This window comes from Lactuca sativa, chromosome 2, assembly GCF_002870075.4.
Source record: "Lactuca sativa cultivar Salinas chromosome 2, Lsat_Salinas_v11, whole genome shotgun sequence".
NCBI lineage: Eukaryota > Viridiplantae > Streptophyta > Magnoliopsida > Asterales > Asteraceae > Lactuca > Lactuca sativa.
The window spans coordinates 162886628-162905511 of record NC_056624.2 but is presented as its reverse complement, the minus strand read 5'-3'; the positions used below and the strand labels follow the sequence as shown (position 1 = coordinate 162905511).

Sequence of the window (18884 nt, the reverse complement as noted above, 5' to 3'; positions counted from 1 at the left end):
TTCATGTTTCATTTATCCATTGTTTTGCATTTATGAAATTTCGGGTAGCTTGCAACTCCTCTCTCCCACCGTAATTTCGTCAAATTGATTCAAAGATTTTTCATACCCATATCTCTTTCTCTATCGTGTTTATGCATGCACTGTTAATATAAAAATTAGGGATTAATTTGAATCCATGCATGCATGCATGCATCTGGAATTTCGTAAGCAATTGTTAAAGAAAAATGCCGCCACACAATGTCACGCAAGATACCATCGTTTGTTATGCTCCATTGATGATCACGTCCCATGGGATTTGGCAAGGAGATAATCCTCTCGATTATTCGCTTCCTCTTTTTGTTTTACAACTATCGCTCGTTGTTGTTACCACTCGTATTCTCGTTTTCCTCTTAAAACCCTTTCGCCAGCCTCGTGTCATCTCTGAGATCCTTGTAAGTGTTTCTTTGTTTTTTTTTTTATAAAAATTCCTCAAAATCCCGATCTTTAAGAAGAAATGATAATCTAAATTTCAAAATATCAAGAATGGATTGGATAGAGAAATTGTGAACCAATTTAATTAAATACTTATCACAATTTGAAACAATCTCAAAATAAATATACATTTTATGCTCTTAAAAGAATATATTTTTTTTATGTAAACGGATTTTCATGTGTAGTTACATAATTATCATACATTTTGTCACTTCTTGACTTGATCATACTACTTATAGCAAATGTTTATTTTCTTCTAAATGTATATGGCAAAATGAAGTAACAAGAGAATAAAATACTTGACGTTGTACAAATTTTGAGGATGGATTTGATTATGTTTTTGATGATTTTGCTCATGGAACGTGCAGGGTGGAGTGATATTAGGTCCATCAGTGTTGGGACGTTTTTCAATCTTTGCCAACGCAATATTTCCACTAAGAAGCGTTATGATTCTTGAAACAATGGCAAACATCGGCCTTCTTTACTTCCTCTTTCTAGTCGGAGTAGAAATGGATATTGCAGTAATCCGACGCACTGGCCGGAAAGCCATCTTAATTGCAGTCGCCGGCATGATTCTCCCATTCCTTATTGGAATCTCATTCTCCTTCCTCTTACATCGAGGAACACAGTTCGTCAAACAAGGCACTTTCATCTTGTTCCTGGGAGTAGCCCTCTCTGTCACAGCATTTCCAGTGCTTGCAAGAATTTTAGCGGAGCTCAAGTTAATTAACACAGAACTTGGTCGGATCGCAATGTCATCAGCCCTCATAAACGATATGTGTGCATGGATTCTACTAGCAGTGGCTATCGCGTTAGCCGAAAATGAGCGTGTAAATTTAACTACCGTTTGGGTGATTTTATCGAGTGCAGGGTTTATCTTGGTTTGTATCTTTGTGGTTCGTCCATTGATCTTTTGGGTGATACAAAAGACCCCAGAAGGTGAAAGTGTTAGTGAGTTCTACATTTGTTTAATCTTGACTGGAGTTATGATCTCAGGCTTCATAACAGATGCAATTGGTACCCACTCGGTGTTCGGAGCTTTCATTTTTGGGTTGGTGATACCGAATGGACCTTTAGGGGTTACACTCATTGAAAGATTGGAGGATTTCGTATCAGGGCTTTTGTTGCCTCTTTTTTTCGCTCTCAGTGGCCTTAAAACTTCTGTTGGTGCGATTAATGGCGCTGACACATGGGGTATTTTGGCGCTTGTCATAATACTCGCCTGTGCCGGAAAAGTCGCCGGAACTTTGCTCGTTGCTCTTCTTTATCAGATGCCATTTTACGATGGAGTTACACTCGGATTGCTCATGAACACCAAAGGCCTTGTTGAGATGATTGTCCTTAATGTTGGCAAAGATCAAAAGGCAATTTCCATCTCTTTCTTATCGACTTATCGTCCTTTTTTTTTTTTTAATCTCAAGTTTCAATTTACTTTTTCTTCTTGTTTACTAAATCATGAAGCCATGAATATTTAGGTGCTGGATGACAAATCTTTTGCAATTATGGTGGTCGTCGCACTGGTGATGACGGCGGTAATCACTCCGATGGTGACGATAATCTACAAACCCACAAGAAGATTTGCGCCCTATAAACGTAGAACCATACTAAAAACCAAACCGGATAGTGATTTTCGAACACTAGTTTGCATCCACACACCAAGAAATGTTCCCTCCATCATCAATCTTCTTGATGCTTCCAACCCAAACCAAAAATCTCCACTATCTGTCCACGTCCTCCACCTTGTGGAACTCACGGGTCGTGCCTCCGCCATGCTCATAGTCCACAACAGTCGGAAGTCCGGCCGACCGGCAGCCAATAGAACACAAGCCCAGTCTGATCACATCATCAATGCCTTCGAGAACTTCGAGCAACACGCTGGATTCGTATCAGTTCAACCATTAACGGCAATCTCACCATATTCCACTATGCACGAAGACATATGTAGTGTTGCAGAGGACAAGCATGTAGCATTTATTATCCTACCTTTTCATAAGCAACAAACGGTGGATGGTGGAATGGAAGTAACTAATCCTGCTTATCGTATAATTAATCAGAACGTTTTAGCAAACTCGCCATGCTCCGTCGGCATTTTAGTAGATCGAGGGTTCGGCGGCGCAACTAGGATAGCTGGAAATCAGATTTCACATAGCCTTGCGGCGGTGTTCATTGGTGGACCAGACGACCGAGAAGCTTTAGCATTCGCTTGGCGTATGTCGAGCCATCCAGGGAGCACTCTCACCGTGATGCGTTTTGTCGCCGGAACTGACATAGAACAACCGAGTACTTCCGGCCGGGTGGAAAACGACCCAAGGATTCTCACGGTGGTAACAGATAGTGATAGAGAAAAACAAGAAGACGATGAGTTTATACACCAGTTTAGGACTTTGATTGAAAATGAAGAATCGATTGTTTACACAGAAACGGTAGCGAACAACGGCGAGGAAACGGTGGGGGCGATACGATCAGTTGGTGACGTTCATGATTTGTTTATTGTCGGGAGAGGTCAAGGGACGTTTTCGCCGTTGACCGCCGGGTTGACCGATTGGAGTGAATGCCCAGAGTTAGGAGCAATAGGTGACTTATTAGCATCGTCAGATTTTGCAGCAACAGCTTCGGTATTAGTGATTCAACAGTATGTGAGCACCGGTCTTGAGGATTTCAACCTATCGCCGGATAGTCCAGGACACCACCATGAAGCCTTTATGAACCATACACCAAACACGAACCAGCGGCCGTCGCCATCCCCGAGGGCGGCGACGTATATGCAGAATTCACAATAGCTTCAATTTTTTCTTTCTGTTGTAAATGAAGTAGAGTACTAATTTACATTTACTTTTAAGTTAGAAGTTTATAGGATTTGAGACTGTAAAAATCATTAACATTTAGGAAACATATTTATTTTTTAATCACATATGATTCTTTACATCATATGATCATTATCAACTATCTTCCAAATTAAATAAAACAAACCATAGACGTAATAAATAAATATTTATATATTATATGATCATTTTTTCATTTATATTTTATATTTATGTTATTTCGATTGTTTAGAGGAATGTTTTCGATTACATATTTTTCTATAAAATACATATTATTTTTGTATATTTATTATAACAAACTGCATAAAAAAACACAAAGTTTACATAAATTTTGATTTTTACATTTTTGTTTTTTATAATAAAGTCTTGTTTATAGTCCAAAGATATCATCTATTGAAAGAAAAATGTTCATTAGTCATATGTTAAAGGTTAAGTCTCATTGAAGACATAATAAGTAGTTTAAAAGTAAAAAAGGATGTATGTACGTGTTTGTCATTCTAAAAAAAAGTCACTAAGTTTATAATTTTGTTGCAAATTTAATTAATCGACTAGTTTGCTTCATGTGTTTCATGTTTCTCAACTTCTTGACTAGACAAAAAACTGATGTGACTTCCACATATAATCCTAGTTGGCAAACATTTGGGTTAAATGCTTAAATTTAACTGTTACGTAAATCTGTACTCACTTTTCCTTACTTATTCATCTTTTCTTCTCCAAGAGAATCACCATTTTGTGCTTGCATATGACTATGAGACATGATTCCATGGATTGGGTTAGCAAAGTACATCCCTAAGGCTTTTAGCTTAATACTCACGAAGAAGAAAATGGATTCAATCCTAAAAATTTCCCATGAAACACTCAAATCAATCCATCATAAGTATGCACATGTAGGATGCTTAAAGAAGTTTGCAAACCAATATTGTAACCTCAAATGGAAATATTTTTGAAAATAGGTTTTATGAATTCATAAACACAGATAATGACATAGCAAGCAAGATTACATATAGTATAATTTTATTTCAAAATATTTGTCAAATAAAATGATAAGTACATTTACTCTAAATAACTACCCTTTTTTTTTTATATATAAATTTTTATGAGCGTACAAAATAAATTATCTCCATGAAAGAGTATTTTATGTTAAAAATAAGTTTGCTAATACATGAAAGATTGTGTGTTGTTAGAGTTGTTGGGTTTGTATTCAAAATTAGTTTTAAAAACTCGAGTTTAGCAATGGAAGCATTTTAAAATTTTAATCATAACACCAAGGATCATCTTGTAATCAAAGGAAAGATTAAAACAATCATATAAAGGAAATGATGAACACCTTTGTAGACTTTGATTCCTTAAGAGGAGGCTTGGAAGTTAATGAGGAGGACAAGAGAGACCCAAAGTAAATATCATCTATATGTATACATCAAGCAAGTGTTAGCCACAAAAGATGCTAGTCTTTTCTTATATTAAGTACTAATACCAAATTAGTTTTAAGGAGAAGTACTTATTAAGACTTAAACTCTATACTACACAATGCAAGAGAGAAGAAGGGAGAAGCACAAATGCTCTCGAATTTTGATGCGTGAAAGAGAAGAAAGATTAGACAAAACAACTAGCCATTCTTCTCTTTATATACTAGCACATATGTACTTTAAGACCATACTTCCATTAAGTCAAAGCATCGCTCTTGAAAGTAGTATAGAAGTGTAAGGCTATGCTTCACAAGAAACCTCTTACTCTCTCCACTAGCTCGCGGCATGAAGAAAGAAAGAGAAAATATATTTTTGTCTTTTACACCATCTCATTTTATAACATGTGTTTTTATTTTGTAACATTATATAAATAAACTATAACTAGTCTAAAATAATGTACACATCATATAAATCATACCCTATGTGTTATTAGCTATTTTCTCTCTTGGAAAATATTAGTTTCATAAAATAATAATTTTCCAATTAAATACAAGAGTTAATAGCATTTATTAATAATTAAATTATAATAAATAATCAATAAGTGTCAGCTTGTTATAAGCTGTGACCCTATAAGATTATATGTTATTAACAAATATTATTCTATAATGATTTTTGAACATATAGGTCTTTCAAGAGTGTTCTATAATTGTAACGCCCGTAGATCCGAGCTACTCAATTTAGAGATAACAGGGGTCGAAAACGACTTTTTGACAAAAGATTATTTAGAATAAATAATCTTAACCAATTTGTAAAATACGTTTCAAGGGTTTCGTACATATAAATAACGTTGAAATCCGAGTTATAACGAATAAGTTATGGTCCGTCGAAGTTTTACGACAAAACCAGCACGACACCGGGAGATGTAAAGTCGTAAATAATGAATTTACGATGGACGACTTTTTAGCCTTAAAAATCTAAACAAAAGTTGTAGTATACGTTAAACCGAGAACATACAAAAAAGAACGCCCAAATCTGACTTCGTATGAGGAGTTATGAATTTTCTAAGATTTGGCTTAGCAGTGCACAACCCGAAACTCGAATTTTAGATCGAGCGGTTTTTGGCCTATGCGACCTAAATGAGAATTGAAGATCTCATTAATAGGAACTCAACGGTAAAAAGACGGACGAAAACAGAGTCCGTATGTAGAAGTTATGAATTTTACGCGGACATTTAACAGTATAATCTTCTTGTACTGTTAAATTTAAGATCGGTCGATAATTAGCCAACGGATTCCAAATGAAAGTTGTAGATCTTATTTTTACCTACACGTGGATATAAAGAACGTCAAAAATGGAGGTCGTATGAAAGTTACGGATTTTAGAAGTCGGAAGTGTGTTGTGCGAAAATAGGTGATGTGACACAATCTTGGTCATTGCTTTCTCCCCAAGTCTTGCCACTAAATAGTGACATGTGGCACCATGTTCAGCCATTTTCACCCTATAAATAGAACCTCTCCCACCCTCATTTTCTTCACACATTTCTCATTCTTTCTTCGCTTTACTCTCTCTTTCTAGAACCTCTTTATAGCCCCGAACCCCCCCCCCCCCCCCGAAAAGCCTAGGGAACCTCCCTAGCACGCAGCGGAAGCCCCGGAGTGCTCGACGTCTCCGAGAAGAAGAGCTTTTCGGCTCGGGAATGCTACTCTAAGCAAAGTCCGGTTTTCTATAAAACTCGCTGTAAGTGAGCTACGCCTATGCTATTTTTAATATAGCTTTTATTTAAATATAGTAACGTTATTAGGAACTTATAATAAGTACTTGGGCTACTATTATGGGTTATATAAGTATTGTTTAACGCTTATATAATAGTAATAATAGCTAGACTATTAATTAGTCTCGACGAATAATAGACTAAACTCTAGTGGTAATAATACTAGGTTTCGTCGAAGGAAATTATTTTTAAGAAGCGAAGCGCTGTCTGAGTTCGGAATCACCACCTTTTCAAGTGAGTGCATGGTCCCTTTCATCTTACACATAGATATGAAATATTATATAAATTACGTGCTATGTGCATATTATCTGTATACTTACTATCTATGCTGGATGAACGATTTTATACAAGTTTTATATGATTTAAATTGTATATGTATTTATATCTACATAATATGTTGGGTAAAACATGGGTAGATGAAATATGAGTTGGATGATGAGTTGAGAAGTGATATAGACCATGAGGTAAAGGTGAGAGGTGGACAATGTGAGAAGCCTTCTTCCCAAATGTTGGCCCCGTCATCTAGCAGAGTATGGATGACAACCACGAATTATTCTAGACAGTCTAGTGGAACACTAGCAGGCTCGCAGCCTGTAGGTGTTGTGAACGATGTGTTCACCGGTGTACTCTAAAAACCCATTGACATGTATTGCGAGTGGACTCTCTAAAACAATACTCTCAATAAATGAGATAACCCTAGCAGCTGTGCTCGAAGGACAATATTGGCAGCTGCGCCTCACATAGAATGTCACAATTTTGGCAGCTGCGCCTAAGTGATAGAACTTGCAGATGTGCTTGACAGCCGTGTCAATGACAACGATGGACTTTGTACCTATTCCTTAGGATAATCCTTAGGAATGAATGAATGAATGAGAAATAGTCGATTCTGAGGGTAGATCCTTAAGAGTAAAGAAGATAATGGGGATGGGTAATTGGGTTAACTGTTTGATGATTAAACATAATAATTATATTATTGTGGGTTGAAAACCCTATGTACTCACCAGGTTTCCTAGCCTGACCCACTCAGTTTATTTATATCACAGGTGTTGATATGAAGTCATATTACACCAAGAGATTAAGGAGATATAAATCACTAGTGATAATGAATAAAAGTTATGTTTATGCTTATGTTTTTGTATTGACGATGACATCCCAAATGTTTTAAAATGAATAAAAATACTTTTCATCGGAAATTCCCTGATAACGTATTTATCATGTTTCACTAGGAACAAATTCTGCACATTTTTATTAAAGAGACGTACTCTGATTTTTATAAAGCATAAACAAAATCGGTTTTTTCTGGCCGTGAAAATGGGGTTGTCACAATAATTCTTACTCATTAAGGTGAACAAAGTAGTTACTTTTTTGTTTTGTTTTTGGGTTGGAGAAACCGGGGTACCTCCAAGATGATTGCCCCGCCATATGTGTTACCACTAAATGAATTAATTCAATGGGTTGCTCCACCACTTTCATCCCCTCTCTATCTTTATCTCTTTCTCTTTATCTATCTATCTATCTATCTATCTATCTATATATATATATATATATATATATATATATATATATATATATTTCTCTCTCTCTCTCTATATATATATATATATATCCCTTATCCTCTCTTTCTTTCTTATACCATGGGCTTAAGAACTTGTATCCTATGTTTTTTTGTATGTTTTTTTATTGAGTGAGTTGGGAAAGATGTTATTTTCATGTGTTGTGTGTTAGGAAAGATTAAAGAAATAGAAGAGAAAAAAATGATGTGACAGTGGATTGAGTAAGTTAGGAGACTTCTACTCCTTCCACCCTTACTATGCTTTTATATGAAGCAATCTAGTATGTTTGCGATTTGACATTTAATATTTGCTTTATTAGAAACCATAATATCATCAGTATAAAACTAAACTAAGTAGCATACATATCTCTCAAATGATTGTATTAAGACGAAAAAGTAAAGTAAATGAATTCTAATGATGAGTACTAATGTACTATATCATAGGGAGATGTATCAATATAACCAATATGAGGAATGATAATTTTTTGATGATACAAACACTTGAATACATACTTCTATCATAAGATTTGAGGTAATTATTTCAATTTATATATAGAATTTTGACTCTTCATTAGTTGGAGTTTTAAATTAACTACCAAGATAATATAATGGTGATCATTTAGTATAAAACACTTTAAAATGAAGTTGGCCCAATTTGTTTCAAATTTGAATGAATTGTGGTTCATAAACAAAGTTGGAGTTTTAAATTCACCCAAAATTCATCCAACATACATACCTTTTAAGCCCTAGTTTGTATGTTGCTTGATTTTATAAGAGTTCTCATCCAAACGATAATGTTTGGTGCCCTAACTTTTTACCTTTAATTAGTTTAATTTTTTTATTACTTTTTTTTATAGACTTGGGTTTATATTTTTATTTTTTGGGTTCAGATTTGTTTGATAATCCATACAAAGTGTAAAACTGGATTGATTTATATGATGATTGGTATAAACTATAAAATTGGTCATGTTCAAATAGATATGTTAACTAATGATTTACCCAGAGTCAAACAATTTATCCTATCCAAAAATAAACAATATTATACATACAACACTATATTCATCGGTTCAGCCATTGTATCAATGACTAATGGAAAAAACAACCTCTTATCTTTTACATAAAACATCCTTTAGAAACTATATCACAAGTTAACATGCAAAAGAAAGAAGGCTTTTGTAGAATTAACACAATAAAAGAATAACAAAATGAAGCTACTTAGGCATAGAAATTTGACTAATTTCCACCTAAAACAACCGAAATCAACAAACGCCAAAACCCTAGGACTAAACCTTTACACAAGAAATCACATAAACATTCACACGTGATGCAAAACACCCTTCAAAACATTTAAACATGATGCAAAACACCCTTCAAAACATCCAACCCTTCAACCGATATTGTCCTCCGATTTCGTGATCTCGGTATTTCAATCTTTGGTGGAGGCTCTGATGAGAAACAGATAATGACAACCGTCAGGTTGTCACAACTGTTTCTCTTCAGAGCCTCATTAACAAGTTCTCTAGAACATTTCCCAGGATCATTATGAACCATAAGTTCTTTCCTTACAATTGTCACAGCATATTGGCTACTCATCACATCCCACAACCCATCACACCCAATTATCACAAACTCATCTTCTTCAGTTAGGGTTACCTCTTTCAACTCCGGTTCAGAACTTAACGGACAATCTGAACCTTTTGGTCCTTTCATGTGCCAATCTCCAAGTGCACGTGCCACTGATAGTTGACCATTGAGGTACCCATCGTATATCACACCTCCAAGTTTCTCTATCCTCATTTTCTCCGATGTACAGCTTGGTTTATGGTCAACTGAAAGCTCAATTGCTCTTCCTCGTTTTCCAAGAACAGCTCGACAATCACCAGCATTCGCAATTATCATATTTCTGTCAATATCGCAACATATATATAAATGGGTACAAAAAGTGTTATTTTATGTGAATGAATTGGAATATTTGGATTTTGAATGTTTTTCTTACCTTCCTAATATAAGAACAGTCAACGCAGTAGTTCCAGATGAGTTATCCAGAGAACTATGATCTGCTAATTCGTGATCGATTTTCGCAAAAGCATTCTTGACAGCTTTTTGTACCCCATTTGGGAAATTAGAGTCCTTGATTATAAACTCAAGAATATTTCTTTTTGTGAATGATGCAGCATCAACGCCGCCATGTCCATCAAACACCTGAAGTAAATTGATCAAAATCCATCTTGAACATTAATGTTCTCTAGGAATCAAGAAGTTAAAGAAGGTTTCATTAATTATTACCCCATAAAATGCTCCAGTTAAAAGGTGATCCGGTTTTGCATGTAAATGTTGTTGAAGATCATCAACACAGATAAACTCATCCTCCATATATGGTTTTGGACCAATCTCAGAACAACTTCCTGAGCGAAACACAGGTAAAAACACACAACTTACATTCTGTGGTGACAACGGCCCTTTTGGTGATTTCTATGAAAAGAGGAAATAAAAAATAATCAGAAAGTCTAAAAGATTGATCAAGATAGAAAAAATGTGATGAACAATGAACAATTATTTACTCACGAGATTAGAGGTGTCAACCAATAAAGCCTCGCTGAGACTATGTCGAACAGGTGGACCATTTCTTGGAGGCTTAGCAAACTTTGTTTCGCTTAAATGATCAAAATCCTCGGGATCTTCATCTTCTATCATAGCAGGCATACATTCTCTTGAATGTCGATTATCCAATGAGGTACAATGAGGCCAAACATCAGTCCCAGGACCCATTTCTCCCTTGCACTCAATCCATGATCGATCGTATGCATACAATAAGTCTTCTTCTCCTATTCAATCTGGACAATTGTTCATCAACAACCCATTTCGGTCTCTAAAGCATATCAATTTTCTTTCTTTTTTTAATCTCGAAGTAACTAACCCTTGATCATAAAGATAACACAGGCCCAAGAATCGAACTCATTAGATAATCCTAGACCATAGCCTTCCATTTCCCGGAATTCGTAAAGCGTCAAGCACAGCCACATGCCAAAGATCATAAAATTCTTAGCCAATATCAATCTTTCTATTTGAAGATCAAAGCAAATCAGATTTGTCAATCGAAATTATGAAAAAGCCGACAACGGGAAGATGCACTGTTGCGGAATTCAAGAAGAAAATGGAGAAATAAAGTGGAGAGAGGTGAATCGATTATGGAAAATAAGTAGCAGAAAACGAAGGATCTTTAAGAGTGCTTTTGCGTTTATGTGCGTAAAGTACCAAGATTGGATCCCTTTTTCATTCAAGGGAGGTCGGATTTATAGGAAAGGGAAAGGGAAATCTGACGCGTGGATTGAATGTATTTATGTAACCAACCAACATGAAGAACTTTTTTCCCCTCAAAATAGGCCCCATTACCAAAATTGGGGAAATGTATTCGAGGCAGACGAGAGCTCCAGACTTTCGTAAATTGGAAATGTTTAAAGGCAAGAGAAAAATGTAGATGAGGTGTTGATCTTGTTTTTAGTCTAGCAATATGTTTATTTCTCTTTTGTATGGATCACTAAAGAAGTTATCTATTTTGTATTTTTTTTCTCCAACAACATCAAAGAATCATATAATTATTTGAGTATGTTTGTTAAACATGTTATGATTGATTTTTTTGATCTAGTTTATTTCTAACCGAATATAAACTTCTTACGGATTAAAAAAATTAGAAACTATCTTCTTGCTCTTGTTTCCGTTGATATGATCATTAAAGAGAAAATGACACATATAACCCACAAACTTTCTAAGGTTGACCATTTTAGTCACTTACGTTTTTTCGTAGCTTCATGAGGGAACTAAGTTGTGGACAACGTATCATTTTAGTCCATTTACTTGTTTTAGTCGGTTTGGATGACAGACAACAACTGTTCACTACCATCTTCCTCTCTTTATCTCTTATGTAGTCAACAAAAAACACTCAACATTTTCTTCCTTTTCTCTGGTTCGAAAAGAGATCTCACACACTGGAAAAATATTTCCTTCTTTCTTCTTCTATTTTTCTCAAAAACAAAACGATGCCTTATGTTTTCAGTTATGTGAACGAAAGACAATAGAATGGGTGGTGGTTGCCTGGTGATGCCCGATTGTGAGAAAACGAATGTCGAGGTGGTGGTTTCGGTTTGTGAGAAACACAAATGCAACAAGTGGCTTTATTGGTGGTGGTAGCTTTGGGTTAAACTGGAGGTGGTAGTGGTTACCGGTGTTGGTTTGGCAGAGGTAGAACTCACGGTGATGTTTGTATCTGGTCATAACGGGTGGTATAAGATGGTCGTTTCCTGTTTGGAGGTTTGGCTATGTTGTTGGTGGTGGTTTTTCACGAAGGTGATGAAAGATGTTCTCGGGGTTCACATGTAGTGGTTTAAGGGAGCCATAAAGGTGGTGGTTGGGTGAAACGATGTAGCTGAGATATTCGGTTGTTGTGTTCGTTGAGGTGAGTGGAACCAGAGGTGGTAGGATTCGGCTATGGTGGTTTACGAGGGTGAGATAAGGAGGGTTGCGGCGAGGTGAAGATTCGTCGATGGTGTTGGCAGTATTGGTGGTTGAAGCGGTGTTTATTGTTTTCGGTTTAAATGGGTTTCGATGAGGATGGTATACGGAGCAGGTGGGTCGAGTTGGTTGTCAGTTGTGGGGTTCGGTTGATCTGAGGTGGTAGTAGTGTTGGTTAATGGGTGGAGTTCGACTGAAGTTCTTGGGCTTAGCAGGGGTGGTGTAAGGATGGTTTAATGGTGGTTTAAGAGGGAGTTTGTGAGCTTGGATGTTGGAGGGATAAAGCGGTCCTATGTTTCAAGAGGTTATACCTAGACAACAAAAATATTGATGCATAAGCAAAATTCATAGTCAATATGGGAGAATTGGTCAACAAATGTCAATGTAATCTGGTGACCCCTTCACTTTAGCCAAAATGATGTAATCCCACGATAAAAATTACTTTGTTTCCTCATAAAACCACGAAAATAATTTAAGTACTAAATGAATCAACCCTAAAAAATTCATAGGACATTTATATTATTTTCCCGATCATTAATCTCTTTTTAATCACCAACTCTCAACCTATATGTAGACTATATGTTGATAGTGGAAGTGCGACTGATGTCATGCTCAAGCATTGTTTATATCAAATGCCGGAGCACATGAAGAAATGAATCGGACCAATATAGGAATACAATATTCAATGGTGCCTAAGATAATGGGTCGTGTACCGAGACTATACATAACAATACCTAAACAAACATCTAAATTAGGAACATCTTCAATGAAAACTTTATCCAGGGATCAAATTTTAATAATCGATTTCAAAGTGTATTTTTTTTTGTTTCTATTTTTAACTATTAGAGTGACATGTTTTTTTCGGTCAATAATATTAACATCTTATATTCCATTAAATGATTTTTTTTTTAGTTTTAAGTTTAACACATTTAACCATTTTTATTTAACAATGTTTCCATGTTTACTTCTTTATTTTGTTTAACTTTAAAGCTTTATAATGTTTATCTGATTATTTTTACCATTTTAATCTTCATTATTACATATTAAATTCATATTGATCATTTGTTATTTTTATCGTTTTTTATAATTATAAACATAATAATTTTATCATTTGGATGTTAAATAAAAGACTTGTAATATTTATTATTTTAAGTTTTACTACCTTGTAGCATTTTATGTTGATAAAACGAGACATACTTGGTGATATCGTATGTCAAGGTACTTTTTAATTTTTTAATCTTACATATGCCAATAAAACTAAAGTATGAAAACAAAATAGTGGCGAAGATAGGAGTTCGCACTTTAACTTTCCGTGAGTTCTGGGCATGTGGGGCTTAGAGTTCTTCGGGAAGAAGGACTCGATTGCGAGCAGACGTTGGTTAGCGGATGTCACGAATGCCTTTCGTACTAGTTGTTGCTCCAAGGGGACAAAGGTCAGACCTGCATCCTGTCTTTTAAAAGACAGAGCTCGAGACTGGTGGGGGGGGGGGGGGGGGGAGGTTGGACATGCTTTGGGAGGCGAGGCGGTTGAGTCGATGACTTAGGATGATTTTGTGACGAGATTTTGGGCTGAGTTTGCACTAGTGATTGAGGTCCAACAGTTGGTGAGGGAGTTTCAGAACCTTCACTAGACTACTGAGATGGTGGTGGAGATCACTGCTATGTTTCGAGAGAGGGCGTTACTGATTCCGCAGTATATGGTGGACAAGGAGATGAAGAGGGCTAGATACCACGAGATGTTGGGAGCGATATTAGACAGTTTGTGAGCAGATCCAATTGTAAGACATTGGATGATATGGTGACGCAAGCTAGGGAAAGGGAGATTGATCTGGAGATGGAGAAGAATAGGAATCCATACCAGGTTCAGAGTTTTGAGGGTTCGGGCAAGAGGCCCACGGTTTTCAACTCGAGGTCGAGGGGACACTAGGGTCGGGGCCACTGCGGTATCCTACACATGATGTGGAGCTGGGGGCGGTGGTTTTCACCCTCAACATTTGACGACATTACCTTTATAGGGTTTGTTGTACTATTTACACGGATCACAAGAGTCTGAGGTGTCTGATGGATCAACCGATTCTAAAAATGAGGCATTGTAGATGGTCGGATGAGGTGAAGGATTATGATTATGAGATCCTTTATCACCCGAGGAAGGCCAACGTAGTGGCCGATGCTCTCAACTGCAAGACGATTGCTACCCCAATCAGGGATTTGTGTTTGAGGATGATAATGGTTACCCCACTCTTAGAGTAGATTCGAAAGGATCAGGTTGAGGCTTTGAAGGAAGAGAACCGGAAGAGTGACCGCATAGTGGGTCAGGTGGCTTCCTTTGATTATGATAGTCAAGGCTTATTAACCCTTCATCGGAGGGTGTGGGTTCCATACCGGGGTGGTGCACGTCAAGTTTTGAAGGAGGAGGCACACAATTCAAGATTCTCTATTCATCCCAGATCAACAAGAATGTATAGAGATCTCCGACTTGATTACCAGTGGCCCTACATGAAGCGCGATGTGGCTTGGTATGTGGAGAGGTGATTGACTTGTAGGAAAGTCAAGGCCGAGCATCAGCGACCTCACGACAAGATGCAGCTGTTGGATATTCCCATATGGAAATGGGAAGGGATCACGATGGACTTCATTATGAAGTTGCCTTGAATGACGCGTGGAGTTGATTCGATATGGGTTATCGTGGATCGATTGACCAAGAGAGCATATTTTATCCCGATTCAATAGAATATCTCTGTGGAGAAGCTAGCAGACACCTACATCCCGGAGATTGTGGCACGACATGGGGTGCCAGTTTCAATGGTCTCCGATAGGGATGTTCGGTTCACTTCCAAGTTCTGGAAGAAGTTTCATGAGGAGTTGGGTTCCCGTCTACATTTCAGCACGATAGGGATGTGGCACGCCTACATCCCGGAGATTTTGAAACATTACCTTTTGATGATGTGTATGTAACTGTGATGGTTGTAGACAACTTAGAAAATAGTGTGTTGCAGATTGATGTGTCTAATGGTTTTGACAAAGCATGCTTGTGGCATTGTCGTCTTGGACATGTCAACAAGAAGCGCATTGTCCAACTCCAAAAGGATGGAGTGTTGGAATCATTTGACTTAAGGTCAATAATACATGCGAGTCTTGTTTTCTTGGAAAGATGACCTAATCACCTTTCACTGGTTCTTGTGAAAGAGGTAAAGGATTGTTGGATCTGATACACACGGATGTGTGTGGGCCCTTCAGATCCACCACAAAGGATGAAAATCGATTCTATGTGACTTTCATCGATGATTATAGTAAATATGGATATATTTACTTAATCAAGCATAAGTCAGAAACCTTTGAAAAGTTCAAAGAGTTCAAACATGAAGTCGAGAATCTATTTGGCAGGAAGATCAAGATGCTCAAATCTGATAGAGGTGGTGAGTATCTTAGTATCGAGTTCCACGACTACCTCAAGGAATGTGGAATTGTTTCACAATTGACACCTCCTAGGACACCACAACTTAATGATGTGGCTGAGAAGCGTGATCGAACCTTATTGAACATGGTTTGTTCCATGATGAGTTGAGCTTTACTTTTGACCTCAATCTAGGGGTATGCCTTAGAGACTGCTGCCCACATTCTTAATCTAGTCTCAACAAAGAAGGTTGCCAAAACACCTCACGAAATGTGGACAGGGAAGGTTCCTTCGTTGGCACATATCAAGGTTTGGGGTTGTGAAGCTTTCATTAGACGAGAGACTCACGACAAGCTTAAACCTCAAAGTGAGAGATGTATTTTCATCGGCTACCCACAAAATTCGTTTGGATACTTGTTCTACAGAGCAAGTGAAAATGTAGTCTTCGTAGCACGAAGAGGAGTCTTTCGTGAGAGAGAGAGAACTCATATGCAAAGAGGACAGTGGGAGTACTATTGATCTTGAAGAAATTCAAGAGTCAAGAGATGAAGAAACCTCGAACACTAGCGCTCAACCTGAGGAAGAAATTCATGTTGAACCGATTGACGAGTCATTACCTCTTAGACGTTCCAACAGAGTTTTATGTTTTCCATATTACTACGTTTATCAGTGATAATCCATTGATAAATTTGGATGAGCCTTCTAACTACAAGGAAGCCATGGCAGGCCCTGAGTCTGCCAAGTGGAAAGTGGCAATGGACAACACGATCAAGTCCATGTATGACAACCAAGTTTGACATTTGGTTGATAATGTACTAGGTCGTAAGACAATTGGGGTGCAAATGGATCTTCAAGAAGAAGACCGACATGGATGGAAAGGTACACACGTTCAAGGCACGACTGGTTGCGAAGGGCTTTACTCAAACCCAGGGGTTGACTATGATGAAACCTTCTCACCAGTGGCTAAGATTAAATCTGTTAGGGTAATGTTAGCCGTAGCTGCATTTCATGTAATGCCCGTAGATCCGAGCCAGTCAATTTAGAGATAATAGGGGTCAAAATAACTTTTTGACAAAATGCATATAAAGAATGCCAAAATCTGAGTTATAACGAAGAAGTTATGGCCCATCGAAGTTTACGGAAAAACCGGCACGACACCGGGAGACGTAAATAGTGAATTTTTGATAAATGAGTTTTTAGCCTTAGTGATCTAAACAAAATTTGTAGCATACGTTAAACCGAGAGCGTCCATAAAAAGAACGCCCAAATCTGACTTCGTATGAGGAATTTATGAATTTTCTAAGATTTGGCATAGTAGTGCACGACCCGAAACTCGATTTTAGTTCGAGCGGCTTTTGGCCTACGCGACCTAAATGAGAGTTAAAGATCTCATTAATAGGAACTCAACATAAAAAGACAGAAGAAAATGGAGTCCGTATGCAGAAATTATGAGTTTTACGCGAACATTTAACGGTATAATCTCCTCCTACTGTTAAATTTAAGATCAGTCAAGAATTAGCCGATGAAGTCAAAATGAAAGTTGTATATCTTATTTTTACCTAGCATGGATATAAAGAACGTCGAAAACAGAGCTCGTATCCGAAAGTTATGGATTTTTGAAAATTGGCTGATTTCCACCATGTGTGCGATGCCACATGTCAGCACCAGGCTGTGCCTGTGTGTCTCCAGCTGGCTCACGACGTGAGTGACCCTCCAGCCCCCTATAAATAAGAGGTTAAGCCCTCTTCATTCCTCACACCTCCCATCATTTCCCTCTCTCTAGCCCCGAAACTCCCCGAAAAGCCTAGGGAACCTCCCTAGCACGAGGAGGAAGCCCGAGAGCGCTCGACGACTCCGACAAGAAGAGCCTTTTGGCTCAGGAATGCTGCTCCAGCGGAGCCCGATTTTGAGAAAAACCCACTGTAAGTGAGCTACGCCTAACCTATCTTTAGTATAGCTTATGTTTCAATATAGTAATGTTATTAAGACCTTATAATAAGTATTTGGACTATTATTATGAGTTATATAAGTGTCGTTATAATGTATTTTTAACTACTCGCAGTACAAAGAATCTGGTTTGGAGGGTCGCTTGGGTTGCTGGATTCATAAGTGCTATATGCCAAAATGATCCTGCCCTCCGGTGTTCCATGTCTGGCCCCTGTCTGTACATAGTAGGTGAAGAGTATTGTTTAACGCGTATATAATAGTAATAATAGCAAGACTATTAATTAGCCTCGGTGAATATTAGACTAAACTCTAGTGGTAATGATACTAGGTTTTCTCAAAGAAAAATTGTGTTAAGAGTAACGGAGTGCTGTTCGAGTGCCGAGTCACCACCTTTTCAAGTGAGTGCATAGTTACTTTCATCTTACGCATAGATATGAAGTATTTTATATAAACTACGTGCTATGTGTGCATATTATCTGTATACTTGCTATCTATGTTGGATGAATGATTTTATACAAGTTTTAAATGATTTAAACTGTATATGTATTTTATATCTACGAATATGTTAGGTAAAACATGGGTAGATTAAAGATGAGAGATGAAGGATGATATGAGTGAACACAGGCAGCTATAGACTTAATGCCTAATAAATAACATTGGCAGCTATGGACTTAGTGCCAATTGAATAAACGCTGGTAGCTAGGGACTTAGTACCTGTTAGATAAACATTGTGTAACATCCAAAATTTCAAAATAATTAAAACTTTTCAAAATCATCCATTTTATTAACATTGTTACAAAAAGGTTTTCAATACATTATTTAACAGAGTAATTTCCCAGGTTCATATCATAAAACACCAACGCGAGGAACGGTACGATCATGCCTTTGCCTTGCCACAGACTCCTGAGAACCTGAAACATAAAACCACGACTGTAAGCCCGAAAGCTTAGTGAGATACGCCCAGAATACCAACCACATATACGCCTTTCCAGGCCCTGACCTTCCGGTCCAT

General features: G+C 37.3%; 2 protein-coding genes across 3 annotated transcripts; one reads left to right on the top strand and one right to left on the bottom strand.

Annotated features, from left to right (window-relative positions):
- Positions 1 to 224: 224 nt before the first annotated feature.
- LOC111915948 (cation/H(+) antiporter 15) lies at positions 225 to 3251 on the top strand. Its single transcript, XM_023911579.1, has 3 exons — positions 225 to 431; positions 840 to 1835; positions 1947 to 3251. Exons 1-3 carry the CDS (start codon positions 225 to 227, stop codon positions 3249 to 3251), a joined length of 2508 nt encoding a protein of 835 aa, XP_023767347.1.
- Positions 3252 to 9369: 6118 nt separating this feature from the next.
- LOC111915967 (probable protein phosphatase 2C 47) lies at positions 9370 to 11280 on the bottom strand. Of its 2 annotated transcripts, none has more exons than XM_023911599.2 (4): positions 10584 to 11280; positions 10309 to 10481; positions 10019 to 10224; positions 9370 to 9925 (listed from the first exon to the last, which is right to left on the bottom strand). In XM_023911599.2, exons 1-4 carry the CDS (start codon positions 10789 to 10791, stop codon positions 9370 to 9372), a joined length of 1143 nt encoding a protein of 380 aa, XP_023767367.2. In that variant the 5' UTR covers positions 10792 to 11280. The 2 variants fall into 2 exon arrangements, with proteins under 2 accessions (XP_023767367.2, XP_023767366.1); XM_023911598.2 differs by having other exon boundaries at positions 10309 to 10494; positions 10588 to 11280.
- Between the last annotated feature and the right edge of the window lie 7604 nt (positions 11281 to 18884).